This window comes from Brassica napus, chromosome A8 (assembly GCF_020379485.1).
Source record: "Brassica napus cultivar Da-Ae chromosome A8, Da-Ae, whole genome shotgun sequence".
Lineage (NCBI taxonomy): Eukaryota > Viridiplantae > Streptophyta > Magnoliopsida > Brassicales > Brassicaceae > Brassica > Brassica napus.
Window position 1 is genome coordinate 8,967,290 of NC_063441.1, and position 14,090 is coordinate 8,981,379.

The 14,090-nt window shown below is 34.5% G+C and overlaps 2 protein-coding genes across 5 annotated transcripts; both read right to left on the reverse strand.

The window, feature by feature from the left end:
• Positions 1 to 1,820: 1,820 nt before the first annotated feature.
• On the reverse strand, positions 1,821 to 5,879 carry LOC106391546 (zinc finger protein ZPR1). 4 transcript variants are annotated; one of them, XM_048738587.1, is made up of 17 exons: positions 5,716 to 5,879; positions 5,283 to 5,453; positions 4,971 to 5,015; positions 4,793 to 4,833; positions 4,633 to 4,714; positions 4,509 to 4,553; positions 4,359 to 4,415; positions 4,225 to 4,284; positions 4,021 to 4,148; positions 3,707 to 3,950; positions 3,562 to 3,628; positions 3,390 to 3,460; positions 3,198 to 3,287; positions 2,762 to 2,870; positions 2,593 to 2,684; positions 2,349 to 2,454; positions 1,821 to 2,228 (listed from the first exon to the last, which is right to left on the reverse strand). In XM_048738587.1, the coding sequence occupies exons 2-17, from the start codon at positions 5,427 to 5,429 to the stop codon at positions 2,116 to 2,118; spliced, it is 1,497 nt and encodes a 498-aa protein (XP_048594544.1). In that variant the 5' UTR covers positions 5,430 to 5,453; positions 5,716 to 5,879; the 3' UTR covers positions 1,821 to 2,115. The 4 variants fall into 4 exon arrangements, with proteins under 4 accessions (XP_048594544.1, XP_013687672.2, XP_048594543.1 ...); XM_013832218.3 differs by having other exon boundaries at positions 5,304 to 5,453; positions 5,716 to 5,878; XM_048738586.1 differs by lacking the exon at positions 5,716 to 5,879 and adding an exon at positions 5,571 to 5,591.
• Positions 5,880 to 10,990: 5,111 nt separating this feature from the next.
• LOC106390922 lies at positions 10,991 to 12,925 on the reverse strand. The gene is made up of 2 exons (XM_013831473.3): positions 12,726 to 12,925; positions 10,991 to 12,487 (listed from the first exon to the last, which is right to left on the reverse strand). Exon 2 carries the CDS (start codon positions 12,452 to 12,454, stop codon positions 11,297 to 11,299), a length of 1,158 nt encoding a protein of 385 aa, XP_013686927.2. The 5' UTR covers positions 12,455 to 12,487; positions 12,726 to 12,925; the 3' UTR covers positions 10,991 to 11,296.
• Positions 12,926 to 14,090: the final 1,165 nt, after the last annotated feature.

The window sequence follows — 14,090 nt, forward strand, 5'->3', positions numbered from 1 at the left end:
TATAAAACCAATATTAAGTTAACTAATAATTATAATTTATGCATTTTGTAAATATTTATCCATGAGAGCAGACGAGTCATCTAGCATATATATATATATATATATATATAATCATTTCTTTGCAAATTAATTATGTAACTAGATCTCGATCCGCACAAATGCGCGGGTTTTTGTTTTCATTTATTTTTATATAAATATTTTGTTTTTAATTCTAAATTAGTATATATTATAATATATATATGTGTCTATCAAATTTTAAAACATAATAAGTTTACTGTATATACTTTTATTGAATAGATTATTTCAAATTTTCACATGTATTTGTATCTTCTTCTATATATATATTTTTGGATTATTATTTTATTATTAAAATCATAACTATATATATATAAAGATTAGTAAAATATTATTTTATTGTCATATTCAAAGATATTGTAACATTTTAAAAATTTATAGTTTTTTTAAAATTAAATTTTCGCTTCATAGATTTATATTATTGAGTAAATAATTAAACATTTAGTTTTTTTTTTTAATTTTTAAAATAAACTATATAGTTTAAAATTAAGTTCATTGGTTTGAGGTAGCAAAAATTAATCATTGTTGGATAATATGATTTTTGTTATTTAAAATTTTTTTTAATAATTTTAAAAGTTAACATCGACAAATATTACAATATTCAGCATATAGAAGTATAGTATTACAACATTAAATTATATTTATTTAATTTAAACTATTTATAAATCCAATGAATCATCTAATGTTTAAATCCATTATTGAAATATTTAGCATATAGAGGTATAGTATTACAACATTAAATTATATCTATTTAATTTAAACTATCTATAAACCCAATGGATCATCTACTGTTTAAATCTAATTACTGATAACCCAATAAAAATTCCTAGTAGATCCAAAATTTAAGTGATAAGATTAAATATTATATGTAACATGACTTTATAGTAATATATATAAGTCCATTACGTCAATTTTTTTAAAAAATCACACATGAATCAAAGTTGTGACTTCTGTTTTAATACAAGACTAGATATTAACCCGCACATCTGTGCGGATATATTTATATTTTTAAATTAATATTTAAAATATAAAATATGTTATAAAGATATATATCTAATATCAATTTTATGTATATAATTTTTATTTTGAAAATTTATATTTGTTGAAATTTTTTTGATGATATTGTATAAATCATACATTAATGAAGTGTTTTTGTTTATTTATTTAAAATGCAACATCGATATTAGTAGTTTAATTTTAAACATTAGTTTTATATGAATTAATAAAAAAAATTATTAGCTTCTTTCTTTAGAAATTTTTATTCTCAAAATGTTTTTATGTAAATAAATTAAATTATTTTTGTTATATTTAAAAATATTATTTTATTTAATATATTATATTTCAGTTTAATTTTTTTATTTTTACTAAAAATATCAACATAAAATGTTACAACCAATAAAATATTATTTATTTTGTTTTATATAAAAAATTAATTTGATAATTTAAAAAGAATTGGGCTATACTATTTAATTTCAAAATTAGTTACTGAAATATATAAAATATAGTCGATATTAAATATGATAAACAGTCAGATGATAATGACCTAATGATAATATATTTATGTTTTCTTAGAAATGTTATTGTTTAGATGTTTATTGTTTTTAAGAGAATATCATATACGAGTAATTTTAAGATATTTAGTTAAATTTCTAATGAATGGTCTAACATAGAATTGTGTTTGGTAGATAAAAAATAGAACTCTATTTTAACAAAGTAGATTAATATATTTATACTTTAATAGTATCTGACCGATGAAAATGGCAATTGGAAAATCATAGTGTATAGGAAGATAAAGACATGGAAGGCTATGAAGCATGCCTAGCCAAGTTCCCATACTAAACTGTAATACAACGCAAAAGGAACGAGGTCGTATTCAAGGATCCGGACACAATTCATAAGAAGAAAAAGAAGCTCAAACATTACATAACATGACTTGGTTTACTCTGTAATTCGTGTGCATAAGCCATAAAGAGTTACGGCTTTGATATCTGCAGATCATCACCGACTAAAACGTATCATAGTGACAGCAGCATTTCATGTTTAAGGTAATTTAGTTGTCTCTGTGGACTCATAAGCAGCATCGGCTGAAGAAGTATCTATGTCGTTGAGACCCAACTCCTCGTTCTGTTCCCATGATCTTTCGTACTCCTCATCTGCAGCACAAATACAACAGCAACTTGTGTCAAGCAATGGATCAAGACAGCTACTGAATATCTTTCTTGATCTTTTTATGATCCAACTTGAGTGTAGTCGAGGAAAACAGAGGAACTTACATGTGAGCTGGTGATCATCTTTGATATCATCTGTTACAGGTGAAATGAAGGAATTCGCTAACTCATCATCAAGAATCAAAGTCCATGGCTCTTCTAAGCTTAGGAGCTGCAAGAACACATAAGGTTAGAGAATAAAATAAATAGCTTCATAAAATATCTTATTGCTTTGCTTTTTCTTGAACAGCAAGAACAAGAGTAAGGATAATACTAAACAAAAAAAAGAAAAATCAATAAGAGTTGCTACCTTGGTTAGTCTGGATCCAAATTCTCTCCACTTGTTCTTCTTACTCTCGTCCAAACTGTCACCAAAAGTGAACCCGTGGACTCTCGCTAAGCCTGAGATCAGTACAGATAAGACGAGTTCAGACTCAACAAGGATAATTAACGTCAAGATGTTGAAAGGTCATACTTACTTTCTTTGATCTGTGTGACTAGCCCTTCGACTGTTGTCACCATTCCACCAAGTGTACCACCAGCTAGCTCCAAATCAAGTTCTGGGATTTTCACTCCTGCAGTATCAGACTAATAATACACACAAAAATCCACCGTTAGATGTCGCAATGAGATGTGTTATATAGCCATAATAAAAGCCCAAAAAGATCAAACAAGCCTATTCTACATACATTCTCGTAAGTTTGGCCGCCTGACCTGACAACTTACATAACCACTTTTTTTTTTCTCAGGGCATTAGAATATAACATAGATTTAGAAGGGAAATTATGAAAGCTATACAAAACTTAAAACTTCATATAATAGCCGGAACGTGACATCCTCAGCTACTTTAAAATGCACAGAACGAGAAATCTATCCTTGTCCACCGTTTATCCAAAGAGAATGTGAAAAACTAACCTTGATAACGTCTCTGCTAAGGTCAGCGATGTTCCTCACGGAGAGGATAATTTTCTTTCCCATTTTAGGAATTGCACCACCAGGCTTCAACTGCTCACAATAAAACCAGAAAAAAAAAAAGAAGTTAAATAACCTAAAGACCACCAGGCACATCTTACATCATTATGAAGATCAAGGCCAATGGAACCAGACCTCAGAGTTGCGATAGCCACAATCATCACATGTAGATGCCATGACAATAACCTCCTGGAAGTACGGGATTTCTATTCAATGTCAAGTGCTAATTAAACAAACATGTAAGAGTCCACCAGCAAACACAACAATATATATATTGCATAAAACCAAGGGGAATTGAAAAGGATACTAGTCACAAACATGCGTGTCTCGCACAGCTTCATACATGCTCCGCAAGTTGAAGGGAAAGTCATCACCTGAACAACAGTAATGTGATATGAAATATATATATATATATTATCACCGAACTATTTTCTCAAGTGATCAGAAGTTACCTCTTCAGGTGCAGTGTATCTGAACAAATTATCAGAAATATCAGTGCTGTTACTTTGAGCAATCGCCCGATGACCAGCTGCTGCTCCGATTGCTCCATGGGGTATAGCAGCAGTAGAAGGAGGGTGGTCTCTCTCTGGCTGTCCAGTCTGAGATGAGTTAGAAAGATATCCAAGAGCTGCTTGTTGCTCGGGTGTTCGCTCATAGAATTTGATGTGTAAACAAGGATCTGGCGATGGGGCATGCCTGTCATAAGTTGTAAGCTTGTCAGAAGAGAAAAAATAAAACGAAATATAAGTAAAAATAATATCCTTACGGGTTCTCAATGAAACTGTTTCCAGCAGGATCATCCAAAATGAAGGTGAAGGATGAGTCTGCTTTAGCACAAGCTCTCAGTTTAGATAAGAAATGGTCTATTGCTTCAGCAGTTTTAGGATCTACTGTCTGTGTCAAAGCAAAATACAACAACGTTTTAAGGTTCCTGTAAAACAATAAAAAAATGGGAATATGAGAAACATACCCTGCGTTCTTCTTGAAGGGCACTTAGTTCATCAGCAGCCCTCGCTAATATCCCTTCTACCTGGAAATCAAAGAAAAAGAGGAGGGGCAGTTATTGACAAAGGAAATAAATAAAGATGGTTAATAAGGACTTACCGTTGACAAACTTCCACGTTGGGCCTCTGGTGGTATCTCAAAATCCAGTTCAGGAATCTGAAAGCAAGGTATTCATTCATGCGAACTACTGTCAGTTTCCTGCTTCAAATCAGTTCTTTTTTTAAAAAATATTATGAGAAGCAAACTGACCTTAATAGTGGCTGATTCAGATTTCACAACTTGCCGGTCAAACATCTGTAATCAGAAAGAAACAACAAGGCAAAGCTCTTGCTTAGGAAACTAAAAATTAAAAAGAACAAATTCCATCACCAACCTTGTCATCCCCAGCTGAAACCTCTAGACGGTAAGAGCATCCTCGGGGTTGAATCTCACCAGCAAACTGAACTTCATTATTCCTATTAAATAGATCAGAAACAAAATTAAAGGATTTATTAAAAGAGAATACTGAACAAGCATTTCAATATCAATTTCACCTTTCTCCACAGTGAGGACATTCAAATGCAGATGATAAGACCTGTAAGGTTAACAGCAAACTTGTTTAATTAGCGCAGAGAAAACGTATACATAAAACATACAACTAATATAACTTTGCGTGCTCAAGAATGTGATCTGAGATAGTAGTACTATTCAAAACAAGAGTACACAACGTACCTTTCTGAAGTGAGGAATTAAGGTCAACAGAAATCTAGTTGTTCCCTGGAAAAGATCAAGAAAATATTTTACAACTAAGGCTAGCTGATAAAATTTCTCCAATTGATTGCCACAAATATTATCAAACATATTTCAACTCAAACTGAGACATAGCCAATAAGTTGCTTTAGGTTTTACCCCGACTTAACTTCTCAGGAACCATTGGATTGTAGAAAGAACAAATATTATTGCTGAAGTACACTATAGAAATATTATTATTAGTAAATTCGATCAATTTGCTAACAAATACAAACTTGCTACAAAGAGAGATACCAGTCGAGGTGAGAGACATACATTTTCTCCGCAGCGCATGCACATGCTCTCGACTACGTAGAGAGGAGCGCCAAAGGAATGATCAGCGGAAACAGCTTCAACCACCGATCCTACATCCATCTGTTCATCATTTCCAGTCTCTGACATCTTTGATGTTTCTCCAAACAATCCCTGAAAAAGTGATATTATTAAATCACAAATCAGCTTTAAAAATAATAATAATATATATATATATATATATATTTAGATTCCATACGAAGCTCAGAGAAGAGTACTACACAGACAGACCATCAGTTAAGATATAACAAGCTTCAGAATTTTCTTATCGAAACAAAAACAAGAGCAGTTTCTAGAAACCCATCACAGAAATCAAAATCCTAAATTCATCTGAAACCAAAGAAATTAGAAACGTAGCGAGTAAAGAGATAAATACCTTCAAAATCTTACAATCTGTGTTCTGGAAATTACTACTTGCAGTTTTATAACCCCTTCCTCAGAAAAAGAAGCTCTAGAAACAGCCAGAGAGTAGGAGAAAGAACCACGTGAGTCACACGTGTTTTGCTCCTTATCAGTTACTGGTTTTGGGCTTTTTTATTCCATTAGGTCAACGGCCCATTCAGTTTTAAATATTTTGCGTTTTTCCATTTCTTACCAGAAACAAAGAAGCTACACAAGGAGATAGTCAGTCTGGTTACTCCGAACGGCGAAGGTTGATGCTGCGTTTGAACGACTTGAAGATGTAAGAATATTTTATATTCTTGTATGACCTATGTGTATATTGGTTTAATATAAAGTTCAAGTTCATATCATTGTTTTTAGATTCTAATATAAAAGACGATACCGTGATGGATCGCTTTCGATTAATGAGTTAGAATCCGGGTATACTGATAACCATCCTACTTTACTTTATATTTATAAATATCTTTAATCTCATGATTATATACATACATGTTATATATATATATATATATATATATTAAATAATGTTATATAATATATATGAGTGTACGTTGTTATGGTACGGTTATTATATCGAAGAGTTATGTTGGAATTGTGGAGAGTTGTGACTAATACAAAAAGAATTTGTGAATTGTCTTGTATGCACAAAAGAAAAAGAGTCTTTAAAAAAAACACAAAACAACAATACTGATTATCAACAAGAGAGATTAAGGATAGTTTGGGATTTCTTTTCCATCAAAGAAATCACCAAAAGGAGAAAGTTAAAGAGGAGAACATCAATTGGTGGGATTGCATCCAAGCATGGATCAAGGTTAGTGTTTCTACCTTCTTTAGAAATGTGTTAGGATTGAATTAACACAAATCTAACTAGGTCTTGGTGTTAAAATAAATTAACATGTGGTATCAGAGCCAAATTTAGATTTGATTAATTCACCAGGTTTGGTTTCATGCAAGTTCATGAACATATACAGATGAAATCGTTTTAAAGAGTGTTCATGATTTATTTGATGAAACGCTCGGGATCGTACGGAGTCATTATCGTTCTCTGACGATCTCGTAATCTCAGCACATTATAGAACAGCATCATAATGATCCCGAAACATTCAAACGAGTGTTTAATAATTGTTTGAAACATTAGAATCTTACGATGCCATAAAGCTTTATATGAAAAGTCACCGTGAAGCAATGCAAACACTTACTAGTACTGTACGTGAGCTGTTAGTTGGTTGATATTTATATATCTCATGGTAATCATTACTGGTATTTTATAATGGACCAAAATACCATAATGAATTTATGTGAATATTACATGCTTCATAGTTTAATTGCTTCCGCTATAAAGATTAGTTGTGTTATAACTTTTTTTTAACACAATATAAAAGATGGTATGTGTTATGAAAAATAACACAATATATAAAAAAAAATTATGTTATGAAATATTAACATAATATTAGGGTTTTATATCAGTTAACATTATATAAAAATGATGTTTGATTTAAGATGCTTCTGCTGCATTTTATTAATAGGTAACTTGTGTTATGAAATATTAATACAATATATAAATGATTATGTTATGAAATATTAACATCATATTAGAATAAATTTACCTATTAATGATTTAATGTTTGTATAGTTTATAACATGTTAGTCACCAAAGTGATCTTGTTATTTACTTACAAATATTAAAATTAATAGTAGTATAATTGATCATGATAAAAGAGATGCTAACTGACATTAAAATTTTAATGATCAATTATTTTATTTTCTATATTCTAGGAGATCATCCGAAGGTAGATCATTAAATATAGATAATAATATGAAAAGGATTAAGCATTTCTTTTACTATAGTTGATAGTATTTATACCCAAAGGTAGGATGCTATTGACTTGAGTTTGAAATGATTAATCATTAAAGTGTTTTTTAGCATCACTAAAAGTGTTTGTGTTTAAGTATTGCCCAAAAGTTGCTTAAATGCAAATTGGAAAGTTTCAAAGCATTAAAGGGTAAGCATGTATAAAAGTTTGCAACTTCATCAAATGTGTTTACATTTGTTAACTATGTCGTAAAATTCAATGCACTCAATTATGGCAACTGGTCCGAAAAGATCCGGTTTACACTTGGTGTAATGGAATTGGACATTTTCATAAGTAAATGATGTGGAGCCCTCAGCCATTACAGAAGATAGCTCAGAACATGAAAAAGTCTCAGTGTAAGAGACGAGCACGATCTAATAGGCTGAGTTTGAATTTTAAAAGGTTGATGACGGTAGAAAGAGTTAAATCATTGATGCCTAAGACAGAGAATGAGAAGGACTTTATAAAATAGATTTAAGGAGTGTTTATAGTTGGGTGTGGTTGTAAGTCAAATGTAGGTAGTCTCATAAATGAGCTAACTATGAAAATGTTTGACTGGTCCCAACCAATACATAATCATGTGACACACATGTCCAATCTGGCTGTAAAGTTAAAGACCTTAGGAATAGAGGTGCATGAACAGTTTCTAGTCCAGTTCATCATGAACTTTATCCCTCTTGAGTTTAGTCAGTTTCAGGTGAATTACAACATCAGTAAAGATGATGAAACATTAAAGAATTAAAGGCTATGTTTATTCAAGAGGAGATCAAGGACGATAAAAGACCAAGTTGCTAACCTCGTAGGTCTTGCAAGTGCTAGTAGCAGCTACAAAATATCATGTAGAAAGGACAAAAGGAATAACAAGTCTTTCTTGAAAGGACTCGAAATTCATATCCGAAAGGAAATGAAGTGTTTCTTTTGAAATATAATGAAACTCTTCAAGTAGGATTGTCCTAAAAGGAAGGGTCGTTTCAATAAGAAAGTAAACATTAAAGTTTTTGTTTGCTATGAAAGGAATCTTATTGAAATGTCTAGTATCACATGGTGATTGAAAGTAGAAACATTAGGCGTAACACATCTAATGAGAGTTTGATTTTCTTGTGGCATTAAAGACTAGGTCATGTTTAAGGATTTTGAGGTTGGTAAGGAATGAAATTCTTCCTTAGTTAGATTTTAGTGACCTAGATGTATGTATATACTCCTATAATACAGTCTATACATACTGTAAAGAAACCAGCCACAAGAAGTACTCAGCTTCTTGAGTAAATACACACTGATATATGTGGCTTTTTTGGTGCTCTTCCATGGTGTGGTGAAAAGTATTTTCTCACTTTTATTGATGATAATTCACTGTATGGATATATCTATCTACTACATGAAAAGTTTAAGCATGTGGAATTCCTAAAAGTATTCACTGATTAAATAGAAAGGCAGTTAGATAAGAAGGTGAAAGTAGTGAGATCTGATAAGGTGATGGATGGATTATTTTCTGGTCCATTTGCAAAGTTACTTGAAAGTAAAAGCATTTGCGCACAATATACTATGTCCAATACTCCTCAGTAGAGTGTTGTAGCTGATAGGCGGAACCGTACTTTAATAGAGATGGTTAGGAGCATGTTGAGTAAATGCTCTTTATCTCTTTCTTTGTGGATATATGCATTAGACTGAATCGTATATGCTGAACCGGGCTCCTAGTTAGGCAGTTCCTAAGATTTTCTTATGAACTGTGGACGGGAAGAAAACCTAGTTTAAAGTATCTACATGTATGGGTTAACCAGAGAAACAAGGCTATATAATCCACATGGAAAGAAACTTGATCATAAGACTGTCAATGGATTTTTATTGACTATCGAGAGATTAAAGGGGTAATTTTTATTGTTCTAACCATAGTACGAGAATAGCTGAATCGGGTAATGTTAGGTTCATTTGGAATTGTGAAACTAGTGGGAGTTGTGAACTGCGAAAGGGTGAACATTAATGAAATTCAGGTTGAAGTTCCTTCACCTAAAGTTGCACTTAAGGTAATTGTTCTTACACAGTAGAAAAACATAAGGATGCACCGATACCACTAGCTAAAATATATAGTTGATGAACCTGTCACAATTCAAGTAGAGAATAGTGAATCACAAGTAACATTAAAGCGATCTGAAAGATGATCTGCCATATCAAATAACTATGTGGTTGCTATTGAAAGGGAATGTGGCTTAAACATTGATGAATACCCGATTGCATTCAAAAGGTCATGGAAAGTGACAATTCTGGAAAGGGTTTAAAGCCGCAAAAAGATAAAATCTATAGGTGATAATGAAGTTCGGTACTTAGTAGAGTTGCTTGATGGTTTCTAGACCATTGGTTGTAAATGGGTCTTTAAGACGCGACTCGAAAGGTAACATTTAAAGATACAAGGCTCGCTTTGTTTCTAAAGGTTTCACCTAGAAAAGATGACATTAACTATAGGGAGACCTTCTCTCATGGGTCTGGTGCAAACTCTTGCAGCTAAGACCTATAGCAAAGCACTTCCTTTGTATGGAAATTCACAATGGTCAATCAGTGAGGTTCTGGACAGATCTATGGCATCTTTGGGGAGATTGATTGAAGCTGCAGGTGAAATAGGCACACAGAAACTTGGTATTGCGAGGGCAGCTCTGATCAGTGATGTGAGAAGTGATGGTGGCTGGGACTTTTGCCGATGTCGTGATCAACATATGCGAAATCTCATCCAAGCCATCGAAACTCATACCATGGAAGAAGATTGTATCAGTCCAGACGTTGTACTATGGAGGAGGAATGAGAATGATTATAGCAAGAGGTTTACTACTACTGAGACTTGGCAACAGATTCGTGCACGACGTCCGACTGTGCCGTGGAGAAAGGTGGTTTGGTTTCAACTAAGGGTACCACGGTTTGCTTTTATTACCTGGATTCCTATACGAAATAGGCTATCTACCGGTGATCGAATGCGCGCTTGGGGTCAGGTTCAAGGCTGTTTATTCTGTGGCGAGCCTAATGAAACGAAGGACCATCTATTTTTCGCTTGTCCTTACACATACACGCTCTGATTAGAGGTTTTTGGTATGCTTCTAGGTCGGCCTCCTGATCCGGATTGGGAAGAAACTCTTGCTCACCTTGCTACTCATGGGTTTGAACGTCTCACCTACTCAGCTAAACCTCGTCTTCAAAGGCTGATGCAACTTTGGTTCAGTACACATGTTTAGGCCATAGAAAATTTTATTTCTTAGTACATAACTATTCTTTTTGCTGATGCTTAATAAATTTAACATTTTATCAAAAAAAAATAATACTCGTCCTATCTGGACTCACTGTCAGTGTCATCGACTCGATCATGCTCATATATAATCACCATTTTCAGATTCTAAAGTAGAAGAAGACAAAACGTTTTGCCAAGTGACTGAGATGAAAAAAGACCATAAGAACAAGTGATGATTGTTTGGTACAAACACAACTTGACACACACTGAGTCTGTTAAAAATGTTGAAGTAGTTTGCAATCATCTACCCCCCAGAAAAAAAAGATCCATCCTGTTCTCTACAATGTTAGAACCAAGAGATTACCAAATGACCCGCATTACAAAAATATATGTATCCTAGGAGTGATGGCCTGAAGCTGATATATAGTAGACACATCAACCACACAGTTATGCCTTGATAACTTAAAAAAATCTACCTCAATTGATTCAGAACGCTAACGCGACTTCACCTCCCTTGTTACAGCCTCCTTGCTAATCTTTTTCTTGAGTCTGGGAGATGCTCTCTCTCTCGTTACATGTAACTTTCCCATGTTCCTTCCGTTTTCACCAGCAATCGCATAGTAAACGACCTTTCTTCCACCAGAGCCACCTGTCTCGGTTTCTCCTATTACCTTCCTCTTTTTAAGAGACGAATCAGTAGTAATGCACTTCCTTTTGGCATTCTTCCTTCCTCTTTTATCAGTTGCTTCTGCCTCCTCGCGATCTTTCTTCACCTTCTCATAAACCTTTTGAACCATACACGCAGCATGAGCTGCACTGCTGGTTCTTGAGAATGCCCACTTGGAGTTGTTGAATACACCTGGAATAGCAGCATCAGCTGACTTTGGCTTTGCACTGTTGAGACGGCTCCAGTGGCTTAACATACCCGGTTTAGGGACTTGTACCGCTGAAAAGGACTGTAGACAGTTAGGACACAGAAGGTTACAGTTGGCATATGTCCTAAGATACTCGTACTGCGTCATGCATCTCCTACAGACTGTCCAGAAAGTATCAGCTGCAGCTGTATGATGATGATCACTCTGTCCTGTTTTCTGAGCAGGCTTCTGAGGATTGCTCTTATGGGTCGGTGGAGGATTGTTCTTCTTCTGCGTTGGCGGAGGCGGTGGCCTAACGTTTGAAGCAAAACTAGCGTTGTTGGCGAAATTGCAGAAGCCGCTGTTAGAAGAAGAGACAGAAACCTTGTTATACATAGTGTACAAACTCTTCTTACGATCAAAAGCAGCTCTCTTCTCCTTATCAGACAAGAACTTCCAAGCTTCGGAGACGTGCTTGAAAGCTCCATCGGCTCCAACAGAGCTGTTTTTGTCGGGGTGAAGCATAAGAGCGAGCTTCCTGTACTTTTTCTTCAGCGTCTCGTTGTCATCACGCGGATCCGCGTCGAGTATACCGTACCAGTCGACTTCCCCGTTGACTTTGGTCTCAGCAGCGATGAAGACATGGAAAGTGGATAGCATCTGAGAAAGGCCTTCCATCTCTGGGAAGAGAGATTGAGCCTTCAAGGCGAATTTCTTGGCTCCGGCAAAGTCTCTCATTTTGAACTTGCTCTCTGCGATTTCTTTGGCCCTTAAGGCCTCGTCTCGGTTGCACTCCATTCAATATTAATGTTTTGCTTTCAAAGATGCCTCCTTTACAATAACATTCAGATCACATATGTTACTTTCATACAAACAGGTAAGCAATCCAGAGAAACCTAATCACGCTAATCGACAAAATCGAAGCGTAACAGATGATTCTAAAACCCTAGAAAGAGCATCATCACAAACCCGAGTTCTAATCGATTAACCCTAGAGGCAGACAATGTCGAAATCCGAAATCAGAAATCAAAACTACTGAATCGTGTCGAAAAGCAACGAGAGAAGACACCTGAGTTGTGATGCAGATTGCAGGTTGTAAGGCGCAGAAGAAGAAGAAGGTTAGGCGACTAGAGAAAACGCTAGAATCCCATTTTCGCTCGCGTTTCTGATGAGTTTTCTGTAGCTGCCTAACTTTTTTACATTCGTCTTTGGAGATTTGGTATACGACCCTCCAACTATCTTCGTTATTAGATAACCATCCCTAGTCTTCCTTTTGTCAATTTTTTTGTCAAGTATTGATATTTGGGCCTGGACATTTGGGATCTTGGTTCGGATCACTTATTTTGGGCATTGAATAGTTCAGCTAGAAAAAATTTAAAAGTTTTTTTTTTCTTTTGTCAACTTAATTTTCATTGATCTGACCCAAATGGCAAAATTACACATGGTATTTAGGTTTTATACATAACAAAACCCAACAGAGAGTAATAAAATTACAGTCCAAAAAAGCAATAATCTAAACTCTAAAGTCTTCGTGTATTGACGTTGACGATCAATGGAGCCGCACGAGACACATCATCTGACACGCGTCCAACATGCAAAAAGCGGTAAGCATGTCCGCTTCAGAGCTCCTCCACCGTGACTTTCCGATGCATTTCTTCCTGTATCTTCTCTCCGCCGCGATACCAGTACCGAATACCAACTTACTCTCCTATGCTCCTTTGCCTTCTATGATCTTCAGTCTCTTCCTTGGATGTGTTGTGCTCCACAAAGCTTCAATCGATTTGATATCAGTTATTGTCAAAACACTTGTAGAAACAAGCTTTGACTCTCCTTAAACTGAGCCAAACCGGGAAGACTTTTATGTAAACCTCAAGCTTCTATCCTTTCTGAATACTTTGCCTAAATCAGTTTTAATGGCAAAGATTGATTTCATCTAGAGATAGAGATTGAGCATGACCGACAGAACAGAAGAAAATCAAAGAGGTAACCGGAATGTGATAAAATGAAGAAGGAGAGTAAAGACAAGCTAGAAACCACTACAAAAAGATTCGCCTTGCGAAGATGAAAATCGGCTAACCGAAAAGATATTCGATCAAGAGATCGAAAATATGTTACAAGACAAAAGGATCTGATCTATTGATCAGAAAACAAAAATTCTCTTCTCCTCCCCCATGATTCCTTTCCCTCTGAAAGGGAGAATTGAGTTAAGAGGGAAGAAGAAACCGAGAGAATTATCTCTCTCTAAGAAGGAGGAGAGAGAACTCCTAGTTTATTTAAGAATCGTTAACTTTTCGTTTTGATCGGTTCAGATAATTTTCAGTCGAACCATCTAATATTCAAAAAAAATTAGGGTCTTGTTTGGTTCCGGTTCAGTTATCTTAAGTACAGGCTGCTTGGGTAATTCAACTAAAATTTGGATACTTCATAAAAAACA